Below are 23,743 nucleotides of genomic sequence, written 5' to 3' on the forward strand. Positions count from 1 at the left end.
GGGTTACAGGAAAAGGGTGAGATAAAATATTCCCAGCATACTAAAACACTAATATTTGCATCCCCTACTTATAAAGCCAAGTGCTTCAGTTACCTTCAGTCAAACTGACAGGGCTCAGAGGAAGCCACAGAAACCTCAAAAATGATTTTAAAATGTGAAGATTTTAGGGTCTGATAATCTCATGACTTTCCAGGGCTGGAAGCAGATGTTGTGTAGCCCAAGTGAAAGATAGGAACATCCCTGTTCTGCATTCATAGACTAAGGATAGAAAGGACCATTCTGATCAAACAGTCTAACATTCTGCATAGCACAAGCCAGAGAACGTCACCCAGTGATTCCTGTATCAAGCCCACAACTTCAGGTTGAGCTACAGCATTCTTAAGAGACAGACGAGAGTTTCCTCTCCCAGCCCTGCAGGGTCACTAGACAGGATATAAACCTGTCACTGGTGCAGGATTGAACATTCCCTTACCAGGGGCCTCAGGCCAGGGCCTATTTCAGGGGGATTTTGGTATTTGGGGCAAGAAAGTAACATTTATCTGGCAGGCTGGTTTAACAAGAGTAGCTCTTGGAAGCTGCTCAGAGATGTGGAACGGTGGAAGCAATCCTGGCAGACATGGACAGCAAGACAGCCAGAAGTGTATGCTAAATGTATGACACATCACACAGTTCCACAACTGATCCCCACAAATACGGCTGTTTTGCTACCCCTCTTTTGGAATTGTACAAGCAAGTCTGAAGGGTTCTCCCCCATACCCACTTCTCTTCTTTAAACTCTTGCTCTTCTCCCCACAGGGAGGGCAACAGGGACACAGCTGCTCACAGCCACTGCAGCAAACTGTCTCCACAAGCCCCCACCAACAGCATGGTCATAGCTTGTTATTTTTAACCTCAGCTATCCTTGCTGTGTGTCTTTATTACAGTTTCTCCTGTTGAATTCAGTCTTTTGAATGAGACCTGTTCCATTCTGGGGCGGGTCTCTCCCTGTGCATCCCTGGGTAGCTTTCTTTGCCCTGTAGTCATTAGCAATGTGGGTATTTTCAATTTTGGAAGGAGTGAACCATTTCCCCCCCCCCCCAGCACGCACACACCCTTAAGCTGGGAGAAAGCCCCTGCGCTCACCTTGAAGAGAAAAAGGATGAGGAGACACCCACCTGGGCTACAAAAGAGACCAAGCAGCAAAACACACATTATACAAATTCCATGCCAGAGGGGTGGGAGAGAGGGCTGGGTATGTGTGCGCGCGCACATGCATAAGGGTCTCCTGTCTCACGAGGGGCACGGGGAAGCGAATGGTCGCAGGAAGTGTCACTAGGAACCATATGATGAATGAGAAAACAGGGATCTTCCAACATGGATTTGGTGGTAAGAAATCACTGTTTAAATTGCCACTAGTGCAGCAGGCTACAGGAATATTTACTCTTTGTGCAATGCAACATTCAATCAGGAGACACCTCCTTAGTCAGCCAAGACTTCACAGCAACATCCCAAAGAGCAGGAGACACACTGAGCAAACTCAGAGCTTCAGAACCTAAGGGCATCCCCAACTATGAGGATTGGGAATACTAAAGAGATCGCCACTGAACAGCACAAGAGAAGAGAAAAACGCTTCAAGCAGAAAAACTAAGTTGGGCGAAGTTGCCAAGGCCAGAAGCCAAGTCAGTCAGCCCAGACAAAAGGCAGGCAGCCCTGACCACTCAGCACTAGTAACTCTTTAAATGGCTGCAAGACAGGACAGTGGCCCAAACACAACGTAACAGTTTTCTGTGAGTGGAAGGAAAAAGGTTAGAAACAGGTTAAAGCAGCATGTTTTTGTCTTCGTCTCGATCCCAACATGGTTTTCTTGTCCGTGCAGGTAAGAAAAAACCCCACGACCGCAGAAGGGCCAAAGCCACATTTTGGTAATATTACTAGTTTGCAGTCTCCTGCAATGTTCCTTCTAATTTTTTACGTCCATGTGTGGAAAGAATTTTGTTATGTGCACCAGTATGGAGCTGATGTGTGGCGGAGGTGTGGCCGAGGGGTTCAGAGTGTGGGAGGGGGCTCAGGGCTGGAGAAGAGGGTTGCGGGGGGAGGGCTCTGGCTGGAGGTGCAGGCTCTGGGGTGAGGCCAGGGATGGGGGGGTCAGGCGTGCGGGAAGGGGCTCAGGGCTCTGGCATGGGGCCGGGGATGAGGGGCTTGGGGTGCAGGCTGCCCCGGGCTGTGGAGAGAGAGGACTCCCTCCAGCCCTGGGGCAGCTCTAGGGCTGGGGCCAGGGACAGGCGCCTCTCTCTGCCTGCGTGGCCCTTGATAGCCTGCTGTGCAGCTGCGCAGCTTAGAAGTAACGTAGGTCTCCTGTTTTAGAAATCACATTTTAACATAGATAGCCCTAGTCATAACAGTGCACACAGGCCCTCAGAACAAGTGTTGAACTGAAGAGTGATACCTTTGCAGATACTTCAGCACTGATCTCCTCCTGAGTTTCAGCCAGGCGTTTCTTAGCCAGCTCAGTTCTCCGGTCACACTCTGCGATAAAGGACTCCAGGTGATCCATAGCCTGTGTGTGTTCAAACCAAGAACTGTAGCTATGGATGCTTTTTGCTATACAAGCAGCACTTGCTGGGCTCTGGCTCTCTCGCTACTGAGAGCCAACCAGGAGGATTCCTTCACAGATCACAACCCACCACACAGCTTTCCTTTTTTACCTGAGTGGATGTAGGGCAACATTTTCAAACTGGGATCAGAAGGCCCACTGACCTGATCCAGTACAGCAATTCCTATATTCTTCATGCTAGCAGCACCCACTATGGGGAACACACACTTGTAAATGGATGGTGGAGATCAGCCTGTCTTTTTCCCTTCATCACTTTTGAAGCAGTGATACAGCTGGGATTTGAGCTCCTACCCCACAAAGGAGGCTGTGCTCAGCCCTAACACCCCCCCCCCCCCACCCGTGTGTGTGTGTGTGTGTATATATATATTTTTTTTTTACTCAGTGTCGTTTACTCCTCTAAGGGGCCAGGATACAGTGTTTCCTTAGGCTATGTACACACTGCCACTTACTGTGGTATAACATACGTCGCTCAAGGGTGTGAATAAGCCGCCACCTCCCCCACCCCCTGAGCGACGTAAATTATGCCGGCCTAAGCGTCAGTGTAGACAGTGCTATGACGGTGGGACAGCTTCTTCTGCCGACATAGCCACTACGGGAGAGCTCTCTCCTGTCGGCTTAGAGCGTCTGCACTAGAAGTGCTGCACTGGTGCAGCTGAATGCACAGCTGTAAGCTCTGTAGTATAGCTATAGCCTTAGTGTGAGGGAAGAGAGGTAGGATGCGAAAACAAAGGTAACTAGGAGACCAGGATATCAGTGATCTCATAAAGGGGGGGAAGGGGAATGGCAGGGTGCCAGTAATTCATGAGACAGTTGAGAAGACACATTTACAGGTTTAGCTAGAAAAATACTGAGCTAAAAAAGGAGCAGGAGATAGAAAACAGTCAGTAGAAAGAGCTTTGGGTTCTGTTATTTCAATAGAAATGAAATTAGGGCAGGGAACGACAGAATCAAATGACTGACTCTTGGACACCGAGATGAGGCAAACTCAGACAACAGCTGCTTGTCTGCTTAGGGAAGGGAATTTCACTGACCCCTGTCCCTCTCTCCACCTTTCCCAGGTAAGTAACTACAGCAGGGTCATTACACCTTAGTTTGAACATAGATGTGAGCAAAGAGAATGAAGACTGCTCTGAAGAGCTTCTGATCTGGCTGTAACTTGACAAAGTCTCTACATTCTGAGACCTAGCAGGGGATTCACACCTAGATGGCGGATGTGGTGCACTGAAACACCACTACATGGACAACTGGTGCACACAGATATGCCAGAGCAGCCAGGATGGGAGAGCTAGCATTGCTTTTACCCTTGAGCAGTTCCAATGCACAAAATTAATGCGGAAGCACAGGCTGGCAAAGGTACAATTACACAGAGCAGGTTTCTAATGTTAGAATTCACCCCTGTTCGCAGCCCATCAGAGCATGATATTTCCAGCCTCGCTGAGAGCGGTGGCAGTTCTGAGCAGGAAAGGAATGCAGCCTGACTGTTTTTATTCTTAGGTTTTGCAAATGCCATAATTAATTTTAACTTTTCAATTCAGCATCAGGCTGACATGGGGAAAGGGACTACAAATTAGCAAATAGTACAGTAAACAGAAAGATTAGCAGAAATGTCAGCTGGACTCTGTTGCTCAGTCTGATATCAGAAGTTATACTGATCTGTTTACACACAAATAACTAAAAATCACAATACTTACATCCAGCTCAAAAAATAGGTCCCTCTCTTTACTTGCAATCTCATAATCTGCTCTCAGCGCCAAGTCATGGATCTTTGTACATTCTCCCAGGTCCATGCGCTATGGGAAAGTAAAGAGAAGGTCAATGTAAGAACTTTCTACTGCTGCAACAAGCACTGATATTTAACTGCTGACAGCTGTGTAAATGCTCATTTCATGCCTCACACCCACAAAGGCAATTTAAAAACCAATTTTCTTTCTTGATTTACCAATATGAGAAGTGGCCACAAGAGACATGTTTGGTTGGATTATTCTTCCAGGTGCTTCTGAAGTAGCACTATTTTGACTATATGCAAGCAAAACATATCACTCAACAGTCAGAGGCAGGTAGAATGAACTAGTTATCTGACTCCTAATATTAAAGGGAAACAGGAAAAATGCATTAACATTGGGGTAACTGAGAAAGTGTCCAAGGAAACCCAGTATAACCCCACAGCACTCAGGTGCTGCTTCCTGGTTAAGAGTAACTCAGTCTGAAGGTGAAAGGATGGGGCCAGTGACCAGTATGTCTACATGTCTGCTAGCAACTAACTTGTGGAGTAGTATTAAGAGTTCCATTGACAGCTACCTTGCACAGGGTCAGCCTAATGCAGCTATGGATTTGAAGTCCCACTGGACCAACGCGGTGGCCTCTTTTGCACAAGCCCATACGAATGACCTGACTAGCAAGCAGGATTGATAAAAATAATAAAAAAATACTACTTAAATAAAAAAAAAAACCTTGTTTTAATTTAAATTACACGTTTATTTAAAAAAAATAAACCTATTTACAATTAAATTTGAAATTGATAAATTATGTTAAGACCTAAATTTATGATAATTATTAAAATCATGTAAATTAAACAAAAATAATAATATTAAGGAGTACGTGTTTGCTGTCCAGCTTTGAAGAAAGTCAAACTACTGAACTGGTGAAAATCACTGGCTAAGCACTGGGAACCAAAGTTTGTTGAAATGCTAAACCAGTTTTTGACAACGGTACCCTTTACTGCAACTGGAGAGAGAATATTTTCTTCACTTCAGTTTATTCAACTACTTCAGGCCAATGACTAGTTTATTCAAAGTTAAGAAATCAACTAGGAGTTGAAAAAGCAGGAAAGCTCTTCCAATCGATGAATAAAACTAGGTATGAGAGGGTGAGATCTACTAGTTCTAAAATCTTGAAGGACATGGTGACCAGGAACAATAAGGTCAATTCAACTAATTACAGATAATACTTCCTTAGTTTTAAATGCCAAACATGTTTTGATAAACTCTTTTCTTATGTATCCAGCATAGTTAAAGGAAGTTTTATGCAATTAAAAACCCGAAATGCTGTTTGTGTGTGTTTTTAATTGCATTTGAATTTCAATCCAAATAGAGTTTGACACAAATCAATAGTTAAAAATTAGTTTAGTAAATAAGAAATGCATCATTCCCCATCTTCTAACATAACAAATAATGTACAAAAATAAGACTAAGAATAAATGTAAGCTGAGTTATACAACTGCTTAAACAAAGATGTATAGATATAGTGTACCTTCCTGGTTAGCCAAAAAAATAAAAATAAAAAATAAAATAAAATAAAAAGGCACCAAATTTAGTGTAAAGCCTATATTTAGTTGCAATCAACATATGTTAATGGTTACCAACCAATGAGAATCAACCTTTCTTTAGGAAAATAACTAAAATGTAAAAAGCAACAGAGGGTCCTGTGGCACCTTTAAGACTAACAGAAGTATTGGGAGCATAAGCTTTCGTGGGTAAGAACCTCACTTCTTCAGATGCAAGATGACTTGCATCTGAAGAAGTGAGGTTCTTACCCACGAAAGCTTATGCTCCCAATACTTCTGTTAGTCTTAAAGGTGCCACAGGACCCTCTGTTGCTTTTTACAGATTCAGACTAACACGGCTACCCCTCTGAAACTAAAATGTAGAAACACAAAAATTAAAATACGTGATTTAAAATTGCTTTGATTTAAAACTAATCCCCTTGCTAACAAGAAACTAAGTAGGACTGCCTCCTTGCCAATCACTTCTGCCATCTGCTCCCAATTTTTAAAATCTATTTCCACCGTTATCAATCAAAAAATTAAGGGGCTTTAAGATTTTAATTAAAATATTTACAACTGACCCCTCTAGTTTCATCCCTGTGTTTTATCAGCATCTACTGCCAAGCGCTTGGTTTGGTTTTTTTAAAATGGAAAAAAGTATATTTACCATCTGGAGAGCTCCAGAGCCAAAGGCCCATGTAGGAGTGGAGAACAAATTCCATCAGAGCTTGCAGAGTCATGCTGCAGAGATGTGTATGTATGTATCTGTACCCCCAGATGATTAGAGGGGTTGAGCAGGGCTAAGATTAAAACTAAATATCTCTAAGGCCTTGGCTACACTTGCGAGTTACAGCGCTGTAAAGGCTCCCCCAGCGCTGTAACTCACTCCCCGTCCACACTGGCAAGGCATTTGCAGCGCTGTATCTCCGTGGTTGCAGTGCTGCATGTACTCCACCTCTCCGAGAGGAATAGTGAGTGCAGCGCTGCCGCTGCAGCGCTGCGGCGCCAGTGTGGCCGCCCAATGCGCTGTGAATGGCCTCCAGAATTATTCGGCAGTATCCCACAATGCCTGGTCTAGCCACTCTGGTCATCAGTTCAAACTCTACTGCCCTGGCCTCAGGTAACCAACCATGTGACCGACCCTTTACATTCCCCGGGAATTTTAAAAATCCCCTTCCTGTTTGCTCAGCCTGGCGTGGTGTGGAGTGCTATCAGCGAATCTTTCCAGGTGACCATGCCTCCACACACCAAGCGAGCCCCAGCATGGAGCAATGGCGAGTTGCTGGACCTCATCAGTGTTTGGGGGGAGGAAGCTGTACTGTCCCAGCTGCACTCCAGCCGTAGGAATTACGATACCTTCGGGAAGGTATCAAAGGACATGATGGAAAGGGGCCATGACCGGGACGCCCTGCAGTGCAGGATTAAAGTGAAGGAGCTGCGGAGTGCCTACCGCAAAGCCCTCGACGCAAACGGCCGCTCGGGTGCTCCCCCCGCGACGTGCCGATTCTACAAAGAGCTGGATGTGATACTTGGGGTTAACCCCACCTCCACTCCGAGCACCACCATGGACACTTCAGAGCCGGTGGGGGGGGGGGGGGGGGGAGGAGGAAAATGGGAGTGATGGTGGTGGGCCGGATGGAGACACCCCGGAATCCCTGGAGCCATGCAGCCAGGAGCTCTTCTCGAGCCAGGAGGAAGGTAGCCAGTCGCAGCGGCTGGTACTTGGTGGAGGACAAACAGAAGAGCAGGTTCCCGGTAAGTGTTTTTTTTTCGGGAAGGAATTTTTTCGGTGCAGGCTCTTTGGGAGAGGAGGGTTAGGCATGCATGCCTAGATGCGGAATAGTGCATTGATGTGGTTTATCACATCGCGGTAATCGGCCTCGGTAATCTCCTCGAATGTCTCATCCAGAACGTGTGCAATGTGCTTGCGCAGGTTTATCGGGAGAGCCACCGTGGTCCTTGTCCCAGCCAGGCTAACGTGTCTGCGCCACTGTGCCACGAGGGGCGGGGGGACCATTGCTGCACACAGGCAAGCTGCATATGGGCCAGGGCGGAAGCCCCTTGCTTCCCAGGTCACCCTCAGCAGCGAGATATCGTCCAGGACGAACTCCTGTGGAAAATGTTGGGACAGTGTTCAGTGTAGGTGCCCCCTGAAGCTGTTGGCTCTCCCCAAGGCACAGAAACCCAGAGGACAGTGCAGCCCTGAAACAATCAATCTCCCTTACTCACCATTTTGAGGCTCCCGTGGGATATGTGCGCTCTGTTTCGGACGGGAAAATTATGCTATTGTGTAGACCCTGTGTGTTTTCTACTCCTTAAGTGCGGGGGGAATCATTACTCTGTCTGGTATAAACAATGCTGCCTCTGTTAAATGTTGCATTTTGCCTATACAGCTGCATCAACCTTGAGACCTCAGCCGTCCCTCTTATCGCCTGCTCAGAGACGGCAAAGACTCAGGAAGAGACCGCGAAAAAGCAAAGAAGACATGCTGCAAGAAGTGATGCGGCAATCTATTAAAGAGAATGAGAAAGCACAAGACTGGAGGGAGAGAGAAAGCAGGATCCGCCAGGAAAACACAGCGCACCGGTGGCAAAGCACCGCGCACCGGCAGCAAAGCACTGATAGGCTCATAAGCATCCTGGAGCACCAAGCAGATGCTATCCAGGAGCTGGTAGCCATGCAGAAAGAGGAGCAGTACCGCAAACGCAAACGCCACCCCCCCCTACAGCCCTTGTCCCAAAACTCTTTCCGCTGTGCCCCACTGTCACCTCCAACCCACTTTCCCCAACTTCCGTGTTCTTCACACCACCCGCTGCCTCCAACACCAGTATCTTCACCACCCAGCCCTGAAAACCACGACCCTTAGCCTCTGCACTCAACCCCCATCACCATGCAGTATAGCTGTCCTGAAGTGCAGCACTCACTGCACAGCACACCAGACAGGACATACGCGAATCTGTGATTGTACCGTTCCCCACTCCACCCCCTTGTTTCTTTTCAATAAATAATTTTTTTTTCTTTTCAATAAATGGATTCTTTGGCTTTGAAAACATTCTTTCTTATTGCATAAAGTAAAAGACTCCTTAGCCCAGGAAATAAACAGGCACTGCAAGTCTGCTTGTCTGCTAAGCAGACACTAATTCCTAAAGATTGGAACTACTGCACTTCACTCCCGTGCAGGGCACCAGATATCACTGCTGGTTTTCAGCCTCAAATTGCTCCCTCAAGGCATCCCTAATCCTTGCAGCCCCGCGCTGGGCCCCTGTAATAGCCCTGCTCTCTGGCTGTGCAAATTCAGCCTCCAGGTGTTGAACCTCGGCGGTCCATGCCTGAGTGAAGCTTTCACCCTTCCCTTAACAAATATTATGGAGGGTACAGCACGTGGATATAACCGCGGGGATGCTGTTTTCGGCCAAGTCCAGCTTCCCATACAGAGATCGCCAGCGGCCCTTTAAACGGCCAAAGGCACACTCCACAGTCATTCGGCACCGGCTCAGCCTGTAGTTTAACGGTTCCTTGCTGCTGTCAAGGCTCCCTGTGTAGGGTTTCATGAGCCACGGCATTAACGGGTAAGTGGGATCTCCAAGGATCACAATGGGCATTTCAACTTCCCCTACCGTGAGCTTCCGCTCTGGGAAAAAAGTCCCGGCCTGCATCTTCCTGAACAGCCAAGTGTTCCGAAAGATGCGTGCGTCATGCACCTTTCCGGGCCAGCCTGTGTTAATGTCAATGAAACGCCCACGGTGATCCACAAGCGCCTGGAGAACCATAGAGAAATACCCCTTCCGATTAACATACTCGGATCCTAGGTGGGGTGGTGCCAGAATAGGAATGTGCGTCCCATCTATCGCCCCTCCACAGTTAGGGAACCCCATTTGTGCAAAGCCATCCACTATTTCCTGCACGTTACCCAGAGTCACGGTTCTTCTGAGTAGGATGTGATTAATGGCCTTGCAAACTTACATCAACACGATTCCAACGGTCGACTTTCCCACTCCAAACTGGTTTGCGACCGACCGGTAGCTGTCTGGAATTGCCAGCTTCCAGATTGCAATAGCCACCCGCTTCTCCACTGGCAGGGCAGCTCTCAATCTTGTGCCCTTGCGCCGCAGGGTGGGGACAAGCTCCTCACACAGTCCCATGAAAGTGGCTTTTCTCATCCGAAAGTTCTGCAGCCACTGCTCGTCATCCCAGACTTCCATGACGATGTGATCCCACCATTCGGTGCTTGTTTCCCAAGCCCAAAAGCGGCGTTCCACAGTGCTGAGCATGTCCGTGAATGCCACAAGCAATTTCGTGTCGTATGCGTTACGCGGCTCGATAGCATCATCGGACTCCTCACCCTCACTCTCACTTTGGATCTTAAGGAATAGTTCGACAGCCAAACGTGACCTGCTGGCAAGACTCGTCAGCATACGCCTCAGCAGTTCGGACTCCATTTCCCGCAGACAGATCGCGCTGCACAGAAACCGTTGAAAGATGGCGCCAAAGGTGGACAGAAACAAAGAGATTTCTGGGATGCGAAGCGATGCATCACGGGGCATTGGGACAGAACCCAGAATCCCCAGCACCCATGCCCCCTTCCCACAACCCACAGTGCCAGAATGGGAAAAGGTGCTCTGTGGGATAGCTGCCCATAATGCACCGCTCCCAATAGCGCTGCAATTACCGCAAATGTGGCCACGACAGTGCGCTGGGCAGCTGTCAGTGTGGACAGACTGCAGTGCTTTCCCTACTCAGCTGCACGAAGTCAGGTTTAACTCACAGCGCTGTACATCTGCAAGTGTAGCCAAGGCCTAAATTAGCTAGCCAGTAACTGAGGAAAATACCTACAGAACTGCCTACAAATGTCTGATCTATAGGGAACAATCCTGCAGCAGCAACCCCATGGTGATGGAGGACAGCTCCAATTTCTATTATTCTGCAAACAAGAGAGAGCAGTGCGAGTCACACGCACACTAGCAGAACAGGTACAGAGGAGGACTGAAAATTTCAGAATGAAGCAAGCACATTAACACAAAAAACAGACTACACAGAGATGAAATATTAGTTTTAAAATGATTACTTGTGACATAGACATCATTGTAGTTATTAACAATGAAACAACTGCTCTAATTGACTTATCAAGTCATTTATTCTTAGCTTGAGCTGCCAAATGGAGACATGGCTGTGGCCTTTAAATACAGCCACCACTTCCAGGAGCAGCCTTGTTCCAAGATCCCTTTAACAGGGTAACATTTGGATTAAGCCTCTAGAAAAAGCTCTGAAGGACTAGTAAGATGTTACGATCGTGTCGAGCCCAAATTTCTCCAAGGGAATCTAGAGTGGCTTCAGGTCAGTTTGTGGTAATTCCAGCTTTCAGCAATATCAGACCAGCGAGTGTCCTTTCACCCCATTTGTTCTGTGGGGCCATTCTATCAGAATTCCTTTCCAACACCAGCCAGAGGAGGATTTTCCACAAGACAAGGGGGTCCAGTCACAACCTAGAACCATCTTCTCCTAAAAACAAGGTTCAACAATTTTTGCAAGCAGAGATAACACTTCTCTGATTTGAGAGGTAAGCTCTCAGGCTCAAGACCTCACTTTCAAGAAGTCCCCCAATTCACTCTGCACTCTTCCCTTCTCTCTCCAGATCTCGTGAAAAGCAATGCATCTCTGAACTTTTCTCCCTGGGGGCAATCACCCTGCTTTCAATCAGCAGAAAAGCCTTGATTTCTCTTCCACATTTTTTTGTGGTAATCTAGATGTCTGGAGGTTTTCACGGGGCCCTTTACCTCAGCGCACCAAGCTGATTTCCTGGTAGAACACTGGCCTTTCTGATCAAGAAACAATCCCCTAGAACTTTTCATGTTCCACAGGCCTCAAGCAGGCGTATCTTCATGTGCCAATATTACCGCCATTAAACATTTCTATGCTATAAGAGATGACCACCATCAATTACAGGCAATGTCCTTTGGACTATCATCTGTTTCACAGGTGGACTATGCAATTGATGTCTCGGCATGGCTACCAAAATGGATAACAGGGCACTGAGATTTATCCCCTCCCTATCTTAACAACCTACTGGTTGCAGAGTCACCACACTTGCCTAGCCATCCAGATCCTGGGGCATCACATGTTTCTAAGGAGCTCTTCTGCAGATTCAGTAACTCCATCACAAGAACTCTTAACCCCTAAGAGCATCTTTCAGAACTAACTTGGATGTTGTGAGTTGCCCAAGGAAAATTTCAACAAAATTCAGGTCCTCATGGATGAGATCTCTGCCATGCCACAGGTTTCATCAGCTCACCACTGTCTCTTGCTAGCAGGCACAATGGTAATTTGCGCCAATACAATTCTCTGGATGACGCTCCACCTCTGTCACTCTCAAAACTATATGATCAGTTCATAGAGCTACCCAATTTAGGAAATATTACCAGCTGACACTTCCTCCAGAAGTGCTGCAGTCCCTCCACTGGTAGAAATACTGCCATTGTTTGTTCCAGGGCAATCTGTTGGCCGATCCACTAGCAATCTAGACAACCACCAGGCCAGAGCTATCTGCATTCACTTCAGGACAATTAGTCCCTCAGAAATTCCAGCTAAGCATCAGCCTCCGGGAGTGCAATAGTCCATCTCCCTCCTCCATGTTTCTCCACCTGATTGGTTGCGAATTCTGAAGGGTGACAACAAAACAACTGTAGCTTGTCACAACCCACGAGGTGGAACAGATCACAAAAGCTTAAACAAAGTTTTCTTCACTGGGAACCTCTGCATCAGCTCCCTACACCACACAGGTTTGGAACCAGGCTCAGCAGTCATGAGACAGAAAAAAAGAGAATGGAAGCTGAAGCTGAACCAACAAGTCTGATCAGATTGCTGAGAGGTGGTTTCTCCCGCCAGTGGATTGTTAACAAACCAGTCCAATGGGAAGTATGAAATTCCATCCTGGCACTGGCATTCGCAAGCCTGATGAATGGACACCCTGTCCCCAGGATAATGACTTTCCATGCTTGCTTGAAATATCCATAGTCGCCAGATAAATCAAACAGGAGCAAACCACAGTTGTTACAGCAGAGAGCCAGCTCTGCTACAGTTAAGGTGAGAGCACCTTTCTGTTTAAAGATTAACTCTTTTAAGTGCTCTAAAATCTGCATGGTTACTCAATTTGCCTTGACATTTGGTGTGCCTCCTAGGGTTACCAGGGGGGTTTAATGATCCAAAATTTAGATCCTTTCGGCAAAGGGTTCCCAAGGTATATCCCTCTTGAAATAAGAAACACTAGCTTTTCTTAAGTTGACAGATTCTACCAACTTTCTTTGAGCAGATCTAGGGATCAAACCAGGTCTCCAAGTGTGGTCACATGGTCTGATTTTAACCCCCAAGTAGTGCATGGGACCCACCAACACAAATGTGCACACAGGGTGCTTAAGAGGTTTGCTAGCCAGACACAACTCATAGGACCTGCACAGCTCAAGAGGACAGACATATTACAGCCATCAAACCTGAGCAATACTGAGGCACTGTAATTCAAATCCAACTCTGGGCAAAAAACTGAAAAAGAAAAAAAAAAAGTAGGCATGTTGCTACAATACGCCCCTGTCAAAGGGGGGGAGGGGGGGGGAATCTGAGTACAGCAGAAAATTCAGAAGGTGCTCAAATTCTGTCTGAAAAGATGATAGATTAGACATGTGAAAGAGGAGGGGAGACAGAGGTGGGTGGCAGGGGAATTGGGAGGGGCAGGGGCATTGGTCAGACTCACATTCTCCCCTCTGGGGGTATCTGAGCCCCTCTCTGTGCCACCCCGTACGTGCCATGATCTGGGGGGGCCTTGCCCCTCTTGGGGACGTCTGAGACCCCCTTCAATTCCCCCCCTGTGACCAGCATCCGGGGCAGCCCTGCCCTTCTGGGTGGGAAGCTAAAAATTAGCATGTTAAGAACATACACAAGCATACACAACATGCTGAAACTGGGGTGAGGAGTTGAGAACAGGCATGCTTGATGTATATCACCGGCTCTTAAGCACTAGGGAGGAAGTGACGAGAACACTCACTGACATGAATGGGGCAGATTACATGTCTCAGTTCTATTTTTTCAGGATGTATTCAACTCCATGGGGTGTTTTCATTCTGCTGAGACCATCACATTGAGATGAACTGAGCCTCCTATGTATTCAAGTTTATACTGTGTGGGGGATCTGGACACAGCAAAGCACTTGCTGATGATTAATTTCATACAATTATTATAGCAGAGAAGATTTTTCTTTTAAAGGACGATTTTTTAAATGCTCTAAAATCTGCATGTTTACCTTGAAATTTGCTGTGCTTCATGGGGGATGATCCAAATTTGCAACCATTTGAGCAAGAGGTTTCTAAAGCAACTCCTGCAAATTCTACCAAAATTTTTTGTACACACCTGACTTCTAAAAAGCTGATGGCTTGTTAGGATGGGAAGAGAAAATTGAAATAGAAATGATGGCAGGATTGGAGGCAGTGATGAGAGACACAGTCTTTTCTCACATGCTTAAAGTTCCTGTAACCACCATCTAACTGTCAAATTTTGGGGACACAGACCACGTTTGACATTTCCCTCACCAGCTCTCTTAACAAGAAAGTCCAGGACCTTCAGGGTAGCATTCTCTAAAATGCTTTCACTTTCTCCATGTGAACGGTTGAGAGCTCTGGAAGGTGACAACAAAAGAACTGGAAGCAGTCAGACAGAACTGCAGGATCTCAAAGCATGGATGAGATGGTGATTTTTGGAAGAGGGATTTAGGTTTATTAGGAACTGGGGAACCTTTTGGGAAAGGAGGGACCTATACAGGAAATAAGGGCTCCACCTAAAGCAAAATGGAACCAGATTGCTGGCATGTAAAATTAAAAAGGACATAGAAGAGTTTTTAAACTAAGGGCTGGGGAAAAGCCAACAGGTGCAGAACAGCACAAGGTTCACACAGAGACATCTCTTAGGTGAAGATTTATAAATGGGGATACTCTATATCCTAGTAAAGAGGATAGGATAGAAGCTGATAAAATACAGGTAGGAACTGAAAAGAAAGTTAAACAAAAGAGTCCCATTCAATTACATCAGATAAAGGCAGACAACTAAATGTTGACAAATTTAATAAATGCTTGTTTACAAATGCCAGAAGTTAAAATACTAAGCTGGGTAAACTTGAGTGCCTGGTATTAGATGAAGATATTGATATAATAGGCATCACAGAAACGTGGTAGAACAACAATAATCAACAGGGCACGATAGTACCAGGGTATAAAACATGTAGGAATGAGAGAGTAGGTCATGCTGGTGGGGGAGTGGCACTACATGTGAAAGAAAGCGAAGAGTCAAACGTAATAAAAATCTTAAATGAATCAAACCGTACCACAGAATCTATATGGATAGAAATCCCATGCTTGAATAACAGGAGTATAGCAGTAGGACTATACTACCAACCATGTGGTCAGGATGGTGATGGGGACTGTGAAATGCTCAGGGAGATCAGAGAAGCCATAATATCAGAAAATAGTAATGGGTGATTCAGCTATCTCCATATTGTCTGGGAACATGTCACCTCAGGACAGGATGCAGAGATAAAATTTCTAAACACCAGTAAGGACTGCTTCTTGGAGAGCTAGTCCTGGACCCAAAGGGGAGAGGCAATTCTTGATATAGTCTTAAGTGGCACACAGGATCTAATCTAAGAGGTGAAGATAGCTGAATTGCTTGGTGTAGCGGGGTGCTCACCCCGCTCCGATCTAGAGGGGTTAAAAACAGCCCTGGGAGGGGGCTGTGGCTGGAGAAAGCAGCTCTTAGGCTGAGCTGATTGGGGGAAGTGGCTGCAGCTGGGACCACGCCCCAAACAGACTCAGCTGGCCTTATAAAGGCAGGGAAGCCAGGGGCAGACAGACACTCACTCTCTGCATTCAGAGAGAGAGAAGGGCCTGGCTGCAGGGAGCTAGAGACAGGGTTCCTGAGTGGAGCAGGGCTGGGGAGCTCCAGCCTGGAAAGCCCCAGGCTGTGGCCTAGCATTGGGCCAACAGGTACTGGGGGTTGCAGAGGGCAGCCCAGGGGTAGGCAAAGGCAGCAGGTCCAAACCCAACCTTGCCTGTGATGAGTGGCATATACTGCAATCTGCCCCAGTCTAGATGGTGACTGGCAGTAGCCTTACACTGAGGCGAGGTGGGGTAGTGGGTGGGGGTTCCCTTGGGAGGGGAGACTCAGAGTGTGTGGGTACTGCCAGGGGGCAGCACCCAGAGAAAAGGGCACCGGGGTCCTGGGAGGGACACGGGGCCAGTGGCAAGGCGGATCACTGGCCTGCAGAGGGCGCTCCGGAGCTGGGATGAGTTAATTCCCGGAAGAGACCAGCAGGAGGCGCTGCAGGGGTGAGTCCGCCCCCTTATACTTGGTAACAGAGACCATAATGTAATTAAATTTAAAATGCTTGTACGGAGAAAAAAGAAACCCACCACAGGAGCATTTAACTTCAAAAAGGGGACTACACAAAGATGAGGAGGCTAGTTAAAGGGAAATTAAAAGGAACATTCACAAGAGTGAAATACCTGCAAGCTGCATGGAAACTATTTAAAAACACCTAATAGAGGCTCAAACTAAACATATACCCCAAGTTAAAAAACAAAAACAAAAAAACAGAGGACCAAAAAAACCCCACCATGGCTAAACAGAGTAAAAGACTGTTTGAGACAAAAAGACATCCTTTAATATTTGGTAGTCAAATCCTACTGAGGAAAACAGAAAAGAGCAGAAACTGAGGCAAGTCAAGTGTAAAACTATAATTAGGCCGGCCAAAAAGAAACTGAACAACAAGCAAGAGACAGAAAAACTAACAGCAATTTTTTTTTAAGTACTTCAGAAGCAGGAAGCCTGCTAAGTAATCAGTGGGGCCACTGGACAATTGAGGTGTTAAAGAAGCACTTAAGGAAGACAAGGCCATTGTGGGAGAAGCTAAATGAATTCTTTGCATCATTTACTACTCAGGGAATTCAAAATTAATGTCCCCAGCAGCTCTTACTTTCCCCACAGAAAAATGGATTCACACACCCAGGGCGTGCATCTGGTTCAGGTGTCGGGGCTGCGTCAGGGGTGGGGCTGGGCTCTCTCTGCCAACTGCAGGAATCTCTGCACCCCTCCTCCGCTTCCTGCTCCCATCACTCTCTAGCCACAGGGGAAGAGATCACTGTATGCGGAGCTCCACCCCCATCTGCCCAACCTCTGTGCATCCAGAGTGCCCCCACACAGAGACCCCCCCACCTAGTTCCCCCCTGCATCTGGCCCCCCATCCCTGCACCCAGACCATCCCCAGCTGAGCCTCGCGCACTCAAACCCCCACCCTGCCAGGCCCCATCCCCCTGGACCACCCTACAGAGCTCCCCGCACCTGGACCCCAATTCCACTGAGTCCCAACCAACTGCATCCAGACCTGCACCCCACCAAACCCCACTCCCCAGCACCCGGCCCCATCCACTGAGCCCATGCACCCAGACCCCCCACCGATACCATCGCCCCCCCCCCCCACTCCCAGACTCCATCTGCTGAGCCCCAATGACCTTCATCTGGACCCCCCTGCACCCAGAACCCCCCCCCCATGAAGCCAACTGCAGCTCGATTGCCCCACACCTATATCCCCCCAACACTAAGCCCCTCCATACTTGGATCCTGCCAAGCTGAGCCTGCTTGACCCACACCTGGATCGTAGGGGAGGGGGGTGGGAAGTAGAGGGGCAGGGCTGAGCATGCATGCAAGACTCTGTCCCTCTTGCTTGCTGTGGAGCTACACAGATGTGACAATATGCTAGAACGGAATCTATTTGTCAAAAAACTTTTCCTGAATCTGTTTTGCTATCTGTATTGTTACGGACAAACTTGCTGACAGGTATGTTGAAATAAATTACCAAAATAATTGAAAATAGTGTGATTATACAGTTATTTTTACAAATAAAATATGCCAAATTTTAAAATAGTGTGTGCAGACTTTTTAATATTTTGGTGCAGAATTGAGTCAGTCCTTCAAACACCACAGACGTGTCTCCGTGGTTACAAATTCATAACACCCTAACACCCATTCAGAACAAGAATACCCAGAATTCTGGAAGTTACTCCTTCTTACCATTTGGGCCGCTGACCTTGTTCTCATGGAGTCTTGTTCTGGTCTGAGTGGTACAATCTAAAGATTAAATACTGAACCTTTCCTCTGTTAGCAGCAAATATGCCAGCTCCAGACCACATATAATAAAAGGCAAGGCTATAAATAGTAACTGCATTTTAAGCAGTTTAGCTTGACTACAGCAATATAAAATGACTGATTTTATAATACTTTAATATTTACCATCAGAAAGGAAGGCTACGGAAGAATTCAAGTATTTGAATTCATCTCCAGCATGCAGCAGTCTAGTTCTCATGCGGCGATGACAGAAGACATGCTGCATTTTCTTTAGAAATAATATCTCGGTATACTGTAATTTAGCAATCTGTCTGGTGGTATCCATTTTCCATAAGTAATTTTTTTCATCTTTACTCAGCCACCCAAATTAGGAGACTTTTAATTACATAAAATCTCATCAGCACCATCAAAATCCTACATCCTCTTTTTTGCGCCTACAGAATGCATTTGAACTGAACACTCAAGATAAGCCAGATTTTTCCCAGGAAGGGGGGCAGAAACTAGAAAAGCAGGAAGGTGCAATTGGGTTCCTTCTTTCATCTGCAGATTAAACAAAATCTGCTTTGACACACTTTAATATGCTACTTAGTCAAACCAGTGCTAAGAACTAAATTACAGTGAGCTACAAATTGCCATTAATACTCTAATACAGGGGTCGGCAACCTATGGCACGCACGCCAAACACGGCACGCAAGCCAATTTTGAGTGGCATGCAGCTCCCTGCCGCGGTCCCGGCCCTCAGCTCCACCGCTCTCCCCTGCGGGGGCAGGAGGCAGAAGCTTGGTTCTGCAGCAGCCAAGCTTCCCCCCTCCCGCGCTTCTTCCCCCAGCGTGGTGCTTTCCGGCCCCTCCTCCTCTCCGTCCCTGTGCCAGTCAGCTGATGGCCCTAGCAAGGGGGCGGGGAAAGAGCGGCAGCATGCACACAGCTCCATAGAGAACGCAGAGAGAGGTAGGGACGGAGCCTGGGGGAAGGGGGTGGAACAGGGCATATCCCTTCCAGCCCCCCGCCATGAGCCACTCAGGGCAGGGGGCTGGGAGCATCCCCACGAGCCGAGCACCCCAGCCTTCTGCCCTGCACCCCCCCACCCCAACACACACCCAGCCTTCTGCCCTGCACCCCCACAGCCCCATCCCTCTGCCCTGACCCCCCACACACTCAGCCCTCTGCCCTGCACCCCCATACCTCCAGCCCTCTGCCCTGAACCCCCCCACCCCAACACACACCCAGCCTTCTGCCCTGCACCCCCACAGCCCCATCCCTCTGCCCTGACCCCCCACACACTCAGCCTTCTGCCCTGCACCCCCATACCTCCAGCCCTCTGCCCTGAACCCCCCCACCCCAACACACACCCAGCCTTCTGCCCTGCACCCCCCCAGCCCTCTGCCCTGAACCCTCCCACACACACTCAGCCCTCTGCCCTGCACCCCCCACACCCCCAGCCCTCTGCCCTGACCCTTGAACCCCCCCCCACACCCAGCCTTCTGCCCTACACCCCCCACACCTCTGCCCTGATCCCTGAACCCCCCCCACCCCAGCCTTCTGCCCTGAACCCCCTCCCCCAGCCCTCTGCCCTGACCCCTGAAACACCCCACCCCACCCCCGGTCTGGGGTCCCAGCCATAGGTCCTGCTCAGCCCGCTGCCGGCCTAGGTGAACAGAACCCGGGGCTGGCAGCGAGCTGAGCAGGCTGGTGGCGTAAGATCAGCATTTTAATTTAATTTTAAATGACGCTTCTTAAACATTTTGAAAACCTTGTTTACTTTACATACAATAGTTTAGTTATATAATATAGACTTATAGAAAGAGACCTTCTAAAAACGTTAAAATGTATTACCGGCACGCGAAACCTTAAATTAGAGTGAATAAATGAAGACTCGGCACACCACTTCTGAAAGGTTGCCTACCCCTGCTCTAATATATTCCCCATTAAAAGAAAGTTGTTCCCTGGGGAATCCATCAAGACAGGGTCACATGCAGTAAGATTGGAGACTAGAAAGCTGGGGAGTTGAGAATTAAATTAGATCGAAGAGAAACAAGGTTGTTTAAAAACATCTCAGAGTTCCACAAATGAGCCATGATCCGGCCTGCTGAGGACAGAGGGTGGGCTGGAAGGGGAAGTGGCCATGTCCCATTTAAGATTCATACATTGCAAAGTCAGAAGAAACCATTGTGATCATTTAGTCTGACCTCCTCTATAACAGAGACCAGAGAACTGCCCCACAATAATTCCTAGAGCAGATCTTTTAGAAAAACATCCAGTCTTGATTTAAAAATTGTCAGTGATAGAAAATCCACCATGACACTTGGTAAATTGTTTCAATGGCAAATTACTCTCGCTGTTAAAAAATGACGCCCTATTTCCAGTTTGAATTTGTCTAGCTTCAACTTCCACAGCCACTGGATCACATTAGATCTTTCTCTGATAGACTGAAAAGTCCATTATCAAATATTCACTCCCTGTGTAGATACTTACAGACTGTGATCACCCTTTAACCTTCTCTTTGACATAGATTGAGCCCTTTGAGTCTATCACTATAAAGCAGATTTTCTCATCCTTTAGTCAGTCTCGTGGCTCTTTTCTGAACCCTCTCCAGTTTATCAACATGCTTCTTGATTTGTGGACACCAGAACTGGATGCAGTATTCCAGCAGCAGTCACACCAGTGCCAAACACAGAGGTAAAAATCGCCTCTCTATTACTACCCGAGATACCCCAGTTTTATGTATCCATAGATCTCATTAGCCCTTTTGGCTGCACGTTGGGAGCTGGTGTTCTGCTGATTATCCATTATGACTCAAATCTTTTTCAAATCCTGCTCCTCAGGATAGACACCCTCATCCTACAGTCCCCCGATGGCCTACATTCTTTCTTCCTAGATGAGTACATTTATATTTAGCCATATGAAAACACATTGTTTGCTTGCACCAAGCTTACCAAGAAATCCAGATTGCTCTATCAGTGACCTGTGCTCTTCATTATTTACTACTCCCCCATTTTTTGGGTCATCTGCAAACTTCAGTGATGGTTTTAGGTTTTCTTCCAGGTCAATGGTAAAAGTATTTAATAGCATAGGGCCAAGAACCAATCCCTGTGGGATCCCAGTAGAAATTCACCTGTTCAGTGATGATTCCCCAATTACAATTACATTTTGAGACCTATCAGTTAGCCAGATTTTAATCCATTTAATGTTTGGCATGTTAATTTTATATCTTTCTATATTTTTAATCAAAATATGTGATACCAAGTCAAATGCCTCACAGAAGTCAAGAATATTACATGAACACTAATACCTTTATCAACCAAACTTGCAAATCTCATTAAAAAAAAGATACCAAGTTTGTTTGAAATTATCTATTTTCCATAAATCCATGTTGACAGACATTATATTATCCTCTTTTAATTCTTGATTAATAAAGTCCCATATCAGCATTAGAAAGTTTCAAAGGCACCGAGTATGTCAAACTGACAAGACTGTTCTATTTTAGCACCAGATACAGGATTACTAAAACTCTTCACTTCTGACCACTTCCATATAATTCTACAGGCAGATTTTTTTCAACAGCAACATGTGTGTGTCACAGATGGTCATACTGAAATTCATGCACTAGGTACATTCAGAATGTGCAGAGACAGCCTGATCTTTCCTAACTAGCATCTCCTAAGATGTACACCTCTACCCCGATATAACGCGGTCCTCGGGAGCCGAAAAATCTCACCGTGTTATAGGTGAGACCGCGTTACATCGGGGTAGGTAGAGGAACCGCTCCCCGCCCCAGCTCACCTCCGCTCTGCCTCTTCCCTGAGCACGCCGCCGCTCCGCTTCTCCCTCCCTTCCAGGCTTGCCACGCCAATCAGCTGTTTGGCCCAGCAAGCCTGGAAGGGGGGCGGGGGGCGGGAGAGAAGCGAAGAGGAGTGGCGGTGGCACGCTCAGGGGAGGAGATGGAGATGAGCTGGAGTGGGGAGCGATTCCTCTGCGCCTCCCGTTACTTGCTGCGGCCCTCCTCGGGCCCTCCCGCCCCAGCTCACCTCCGCTCTACCTCCTCCCACAAGCACGCCGCGGCTCCGCTTCTGCCCCCTCCCTCCCAGGCTTGCCACGCCAATCAGCTGTTTGGCATGGCAAGCCTGGGAGGGAGGACAAACGGAGCTGAGCAGCGTGCTCGTGGGAGGAGGAGGAGGCGGCGCAGAGGTGAGCTGGGGCGGGGAGCGGTTCCTCTGTGCACCCCCCCCTTACTTGCTACGGCCCCCCTGCCCCAGCTCACCTCCGCTCCGCCTCCTCCCACGAGCGCACGGCAGCTCCGCTTCTCCTCCCTCCCTCCCAGGCTTGCCGCGCCAATCAGCTGTTTGGCGCAGCAAGCCTGGCAGGGAGGAGAAGCGGAGCTGCGGCACGCTCGTGGGAGGAAGCAGAGCGGAGGTGAGCTGGGGCAGGGGGGCCGGGGAGGGCCGCAGCAAGTAACGCAGGCGCAGAGGAACCGCTTGCAGTAACACGAATTCGGATATAACGAGGTAAAACAGCCCTGTCCCCTGGAGTGCTGCTTTACCGGGTTATATCCGAATTTGCGTTATATAGGACAGCATTATATCGGGGTAGAGGTGTATATATGGCACAGGGATGTGATCTGAACAACTTCCATTGCCTTTTATTTCACCATATCTTACTACTACCAAGACAGACACTTACTGTTCCTGCCAGAATATCATGAGGGCAGCAGTCCAGGAGATGGCTCTTGCAGACACGATCATCTGTAAACTTCACTCTTTGCCTGGTTTCATCTCCTGAAATTCATGTGTTGGTTTAAATAAGAAAGCATTAGAATGCTGATAAAGCATGATGGTGCTGGTATGATCATTTCGCCTCTATATGCAGATTAAAAATACTTCATGTTCCTGTTCCCCAAGATTGTTTGGAAAAGCTTAGAGGAGAATAAGGTATTCTGGAACTTTTATAATTGGCAACTGAAATATTACATTGCATTTAGATGACCAGTACACCACATATTAAATACGGTGCTGGAAAGCCAGATAGCGCCCATGGCCTGTTACCTATGCAAAGAGACAGCCTAGCCAGGAAAAAAAGACAACCTGGCTGATAGCCCTGACAATTTTTTTTTTTTCTCTTTTAAATATACAAAAGCTAGGGGCAGGAGATACTGAAACCCATGCTATCAGAGGGCCATGAATCACAAAACAGGGCTGTGCCTGGCAATTTCTACAGGCAACTGCTATTTACTAATCCAATAAGCTAATGCTTCAGTCCTATTGGTTTGGACAGCCAAATATGCAGTGTACTTTCCAAGGCCATGTGAGGAATGGAGCTTTTTAAGTGTCGGCCTGGAACATAAAACATGTACTTCCCACCCCACCATCCCACCCTCAGAAAACATTTTACACTTGGGAGCCACTTAAACAAGACAATATCAGAAAAGCAAAAAAAAAGGAACAAAGTTAGTCAATACACACTGCGAGCTCCAACACATACTATACCCTTCTGCATTCTTCAAGACCTCAGCTGCAGAATTTTATGCCCACTGTTGAAAAGTTTTAAAGGAAAAGTTTTCTTGCCCACACCTGCAGTAAGGAAGTCAGGGGAATGATACATAAAAGTAAAGGCAAAGTGGCAATGGTATGTGACAATTTTATAGCTAATCTGTGTATATGACACAGGTATGTGTAATACTAAAGTATGAATATAGTTTAGGATTTGCAAAGCATCCAGGATTAATGTAGTGTCTATTG

General features: G+C 47.3%; 1 protein-coding gene across 4 annotated transcripts in view; it reads right to left on the reverse strand.

The window, feature by feature from the left end:
- Positions 1-23,743, reverse strand: part of LUC7L (LUC7 like) — a 39,326-nt gene that overhangs the window by 13,861 nt on the left and 1,722 nt on the right. For 3 of the 4 annotated variants that reach the window (XM_065411557.1, XM_065411554.1, XM_065411556.1), the window contains 3 exons: positions 22,689-22,783; positions 4,285-4,383; positions 2,426-2,536 (listed from right to left, as the gene is read on the reverse strand). In XM_065411557.1, coding sequence (XP_065267629.1) covers positions 2,426-2,536; positions 4,285-4,380 — 207 coding nt within the window. In that variant the 5' untranslated portion in view covers positions 4,381-4,383; positions 22,689-22,783. The remainder of the gene's footprint in view (positions 1-2,425; positions 2,537-4,284; positions 4,384-22,688; positions 22,784-23,743) is intronic. The other variant, XM_065411555.1, reaches the window with a different exon arrangement.

This window comes from Emys orbicularis, chromosome 10, assembly GCF_028017835.1.
Source record: "Emys orbicularis isolate rEmyOrb1 chromosome 10, rEmyOrb1.hap1, whole genome shotgun sequence".
Taxonomy (NCBI): Eukaryota; Metazoa; Chordata; order Testudines; family Emydidae; genus Emys; species Emys orbicularis.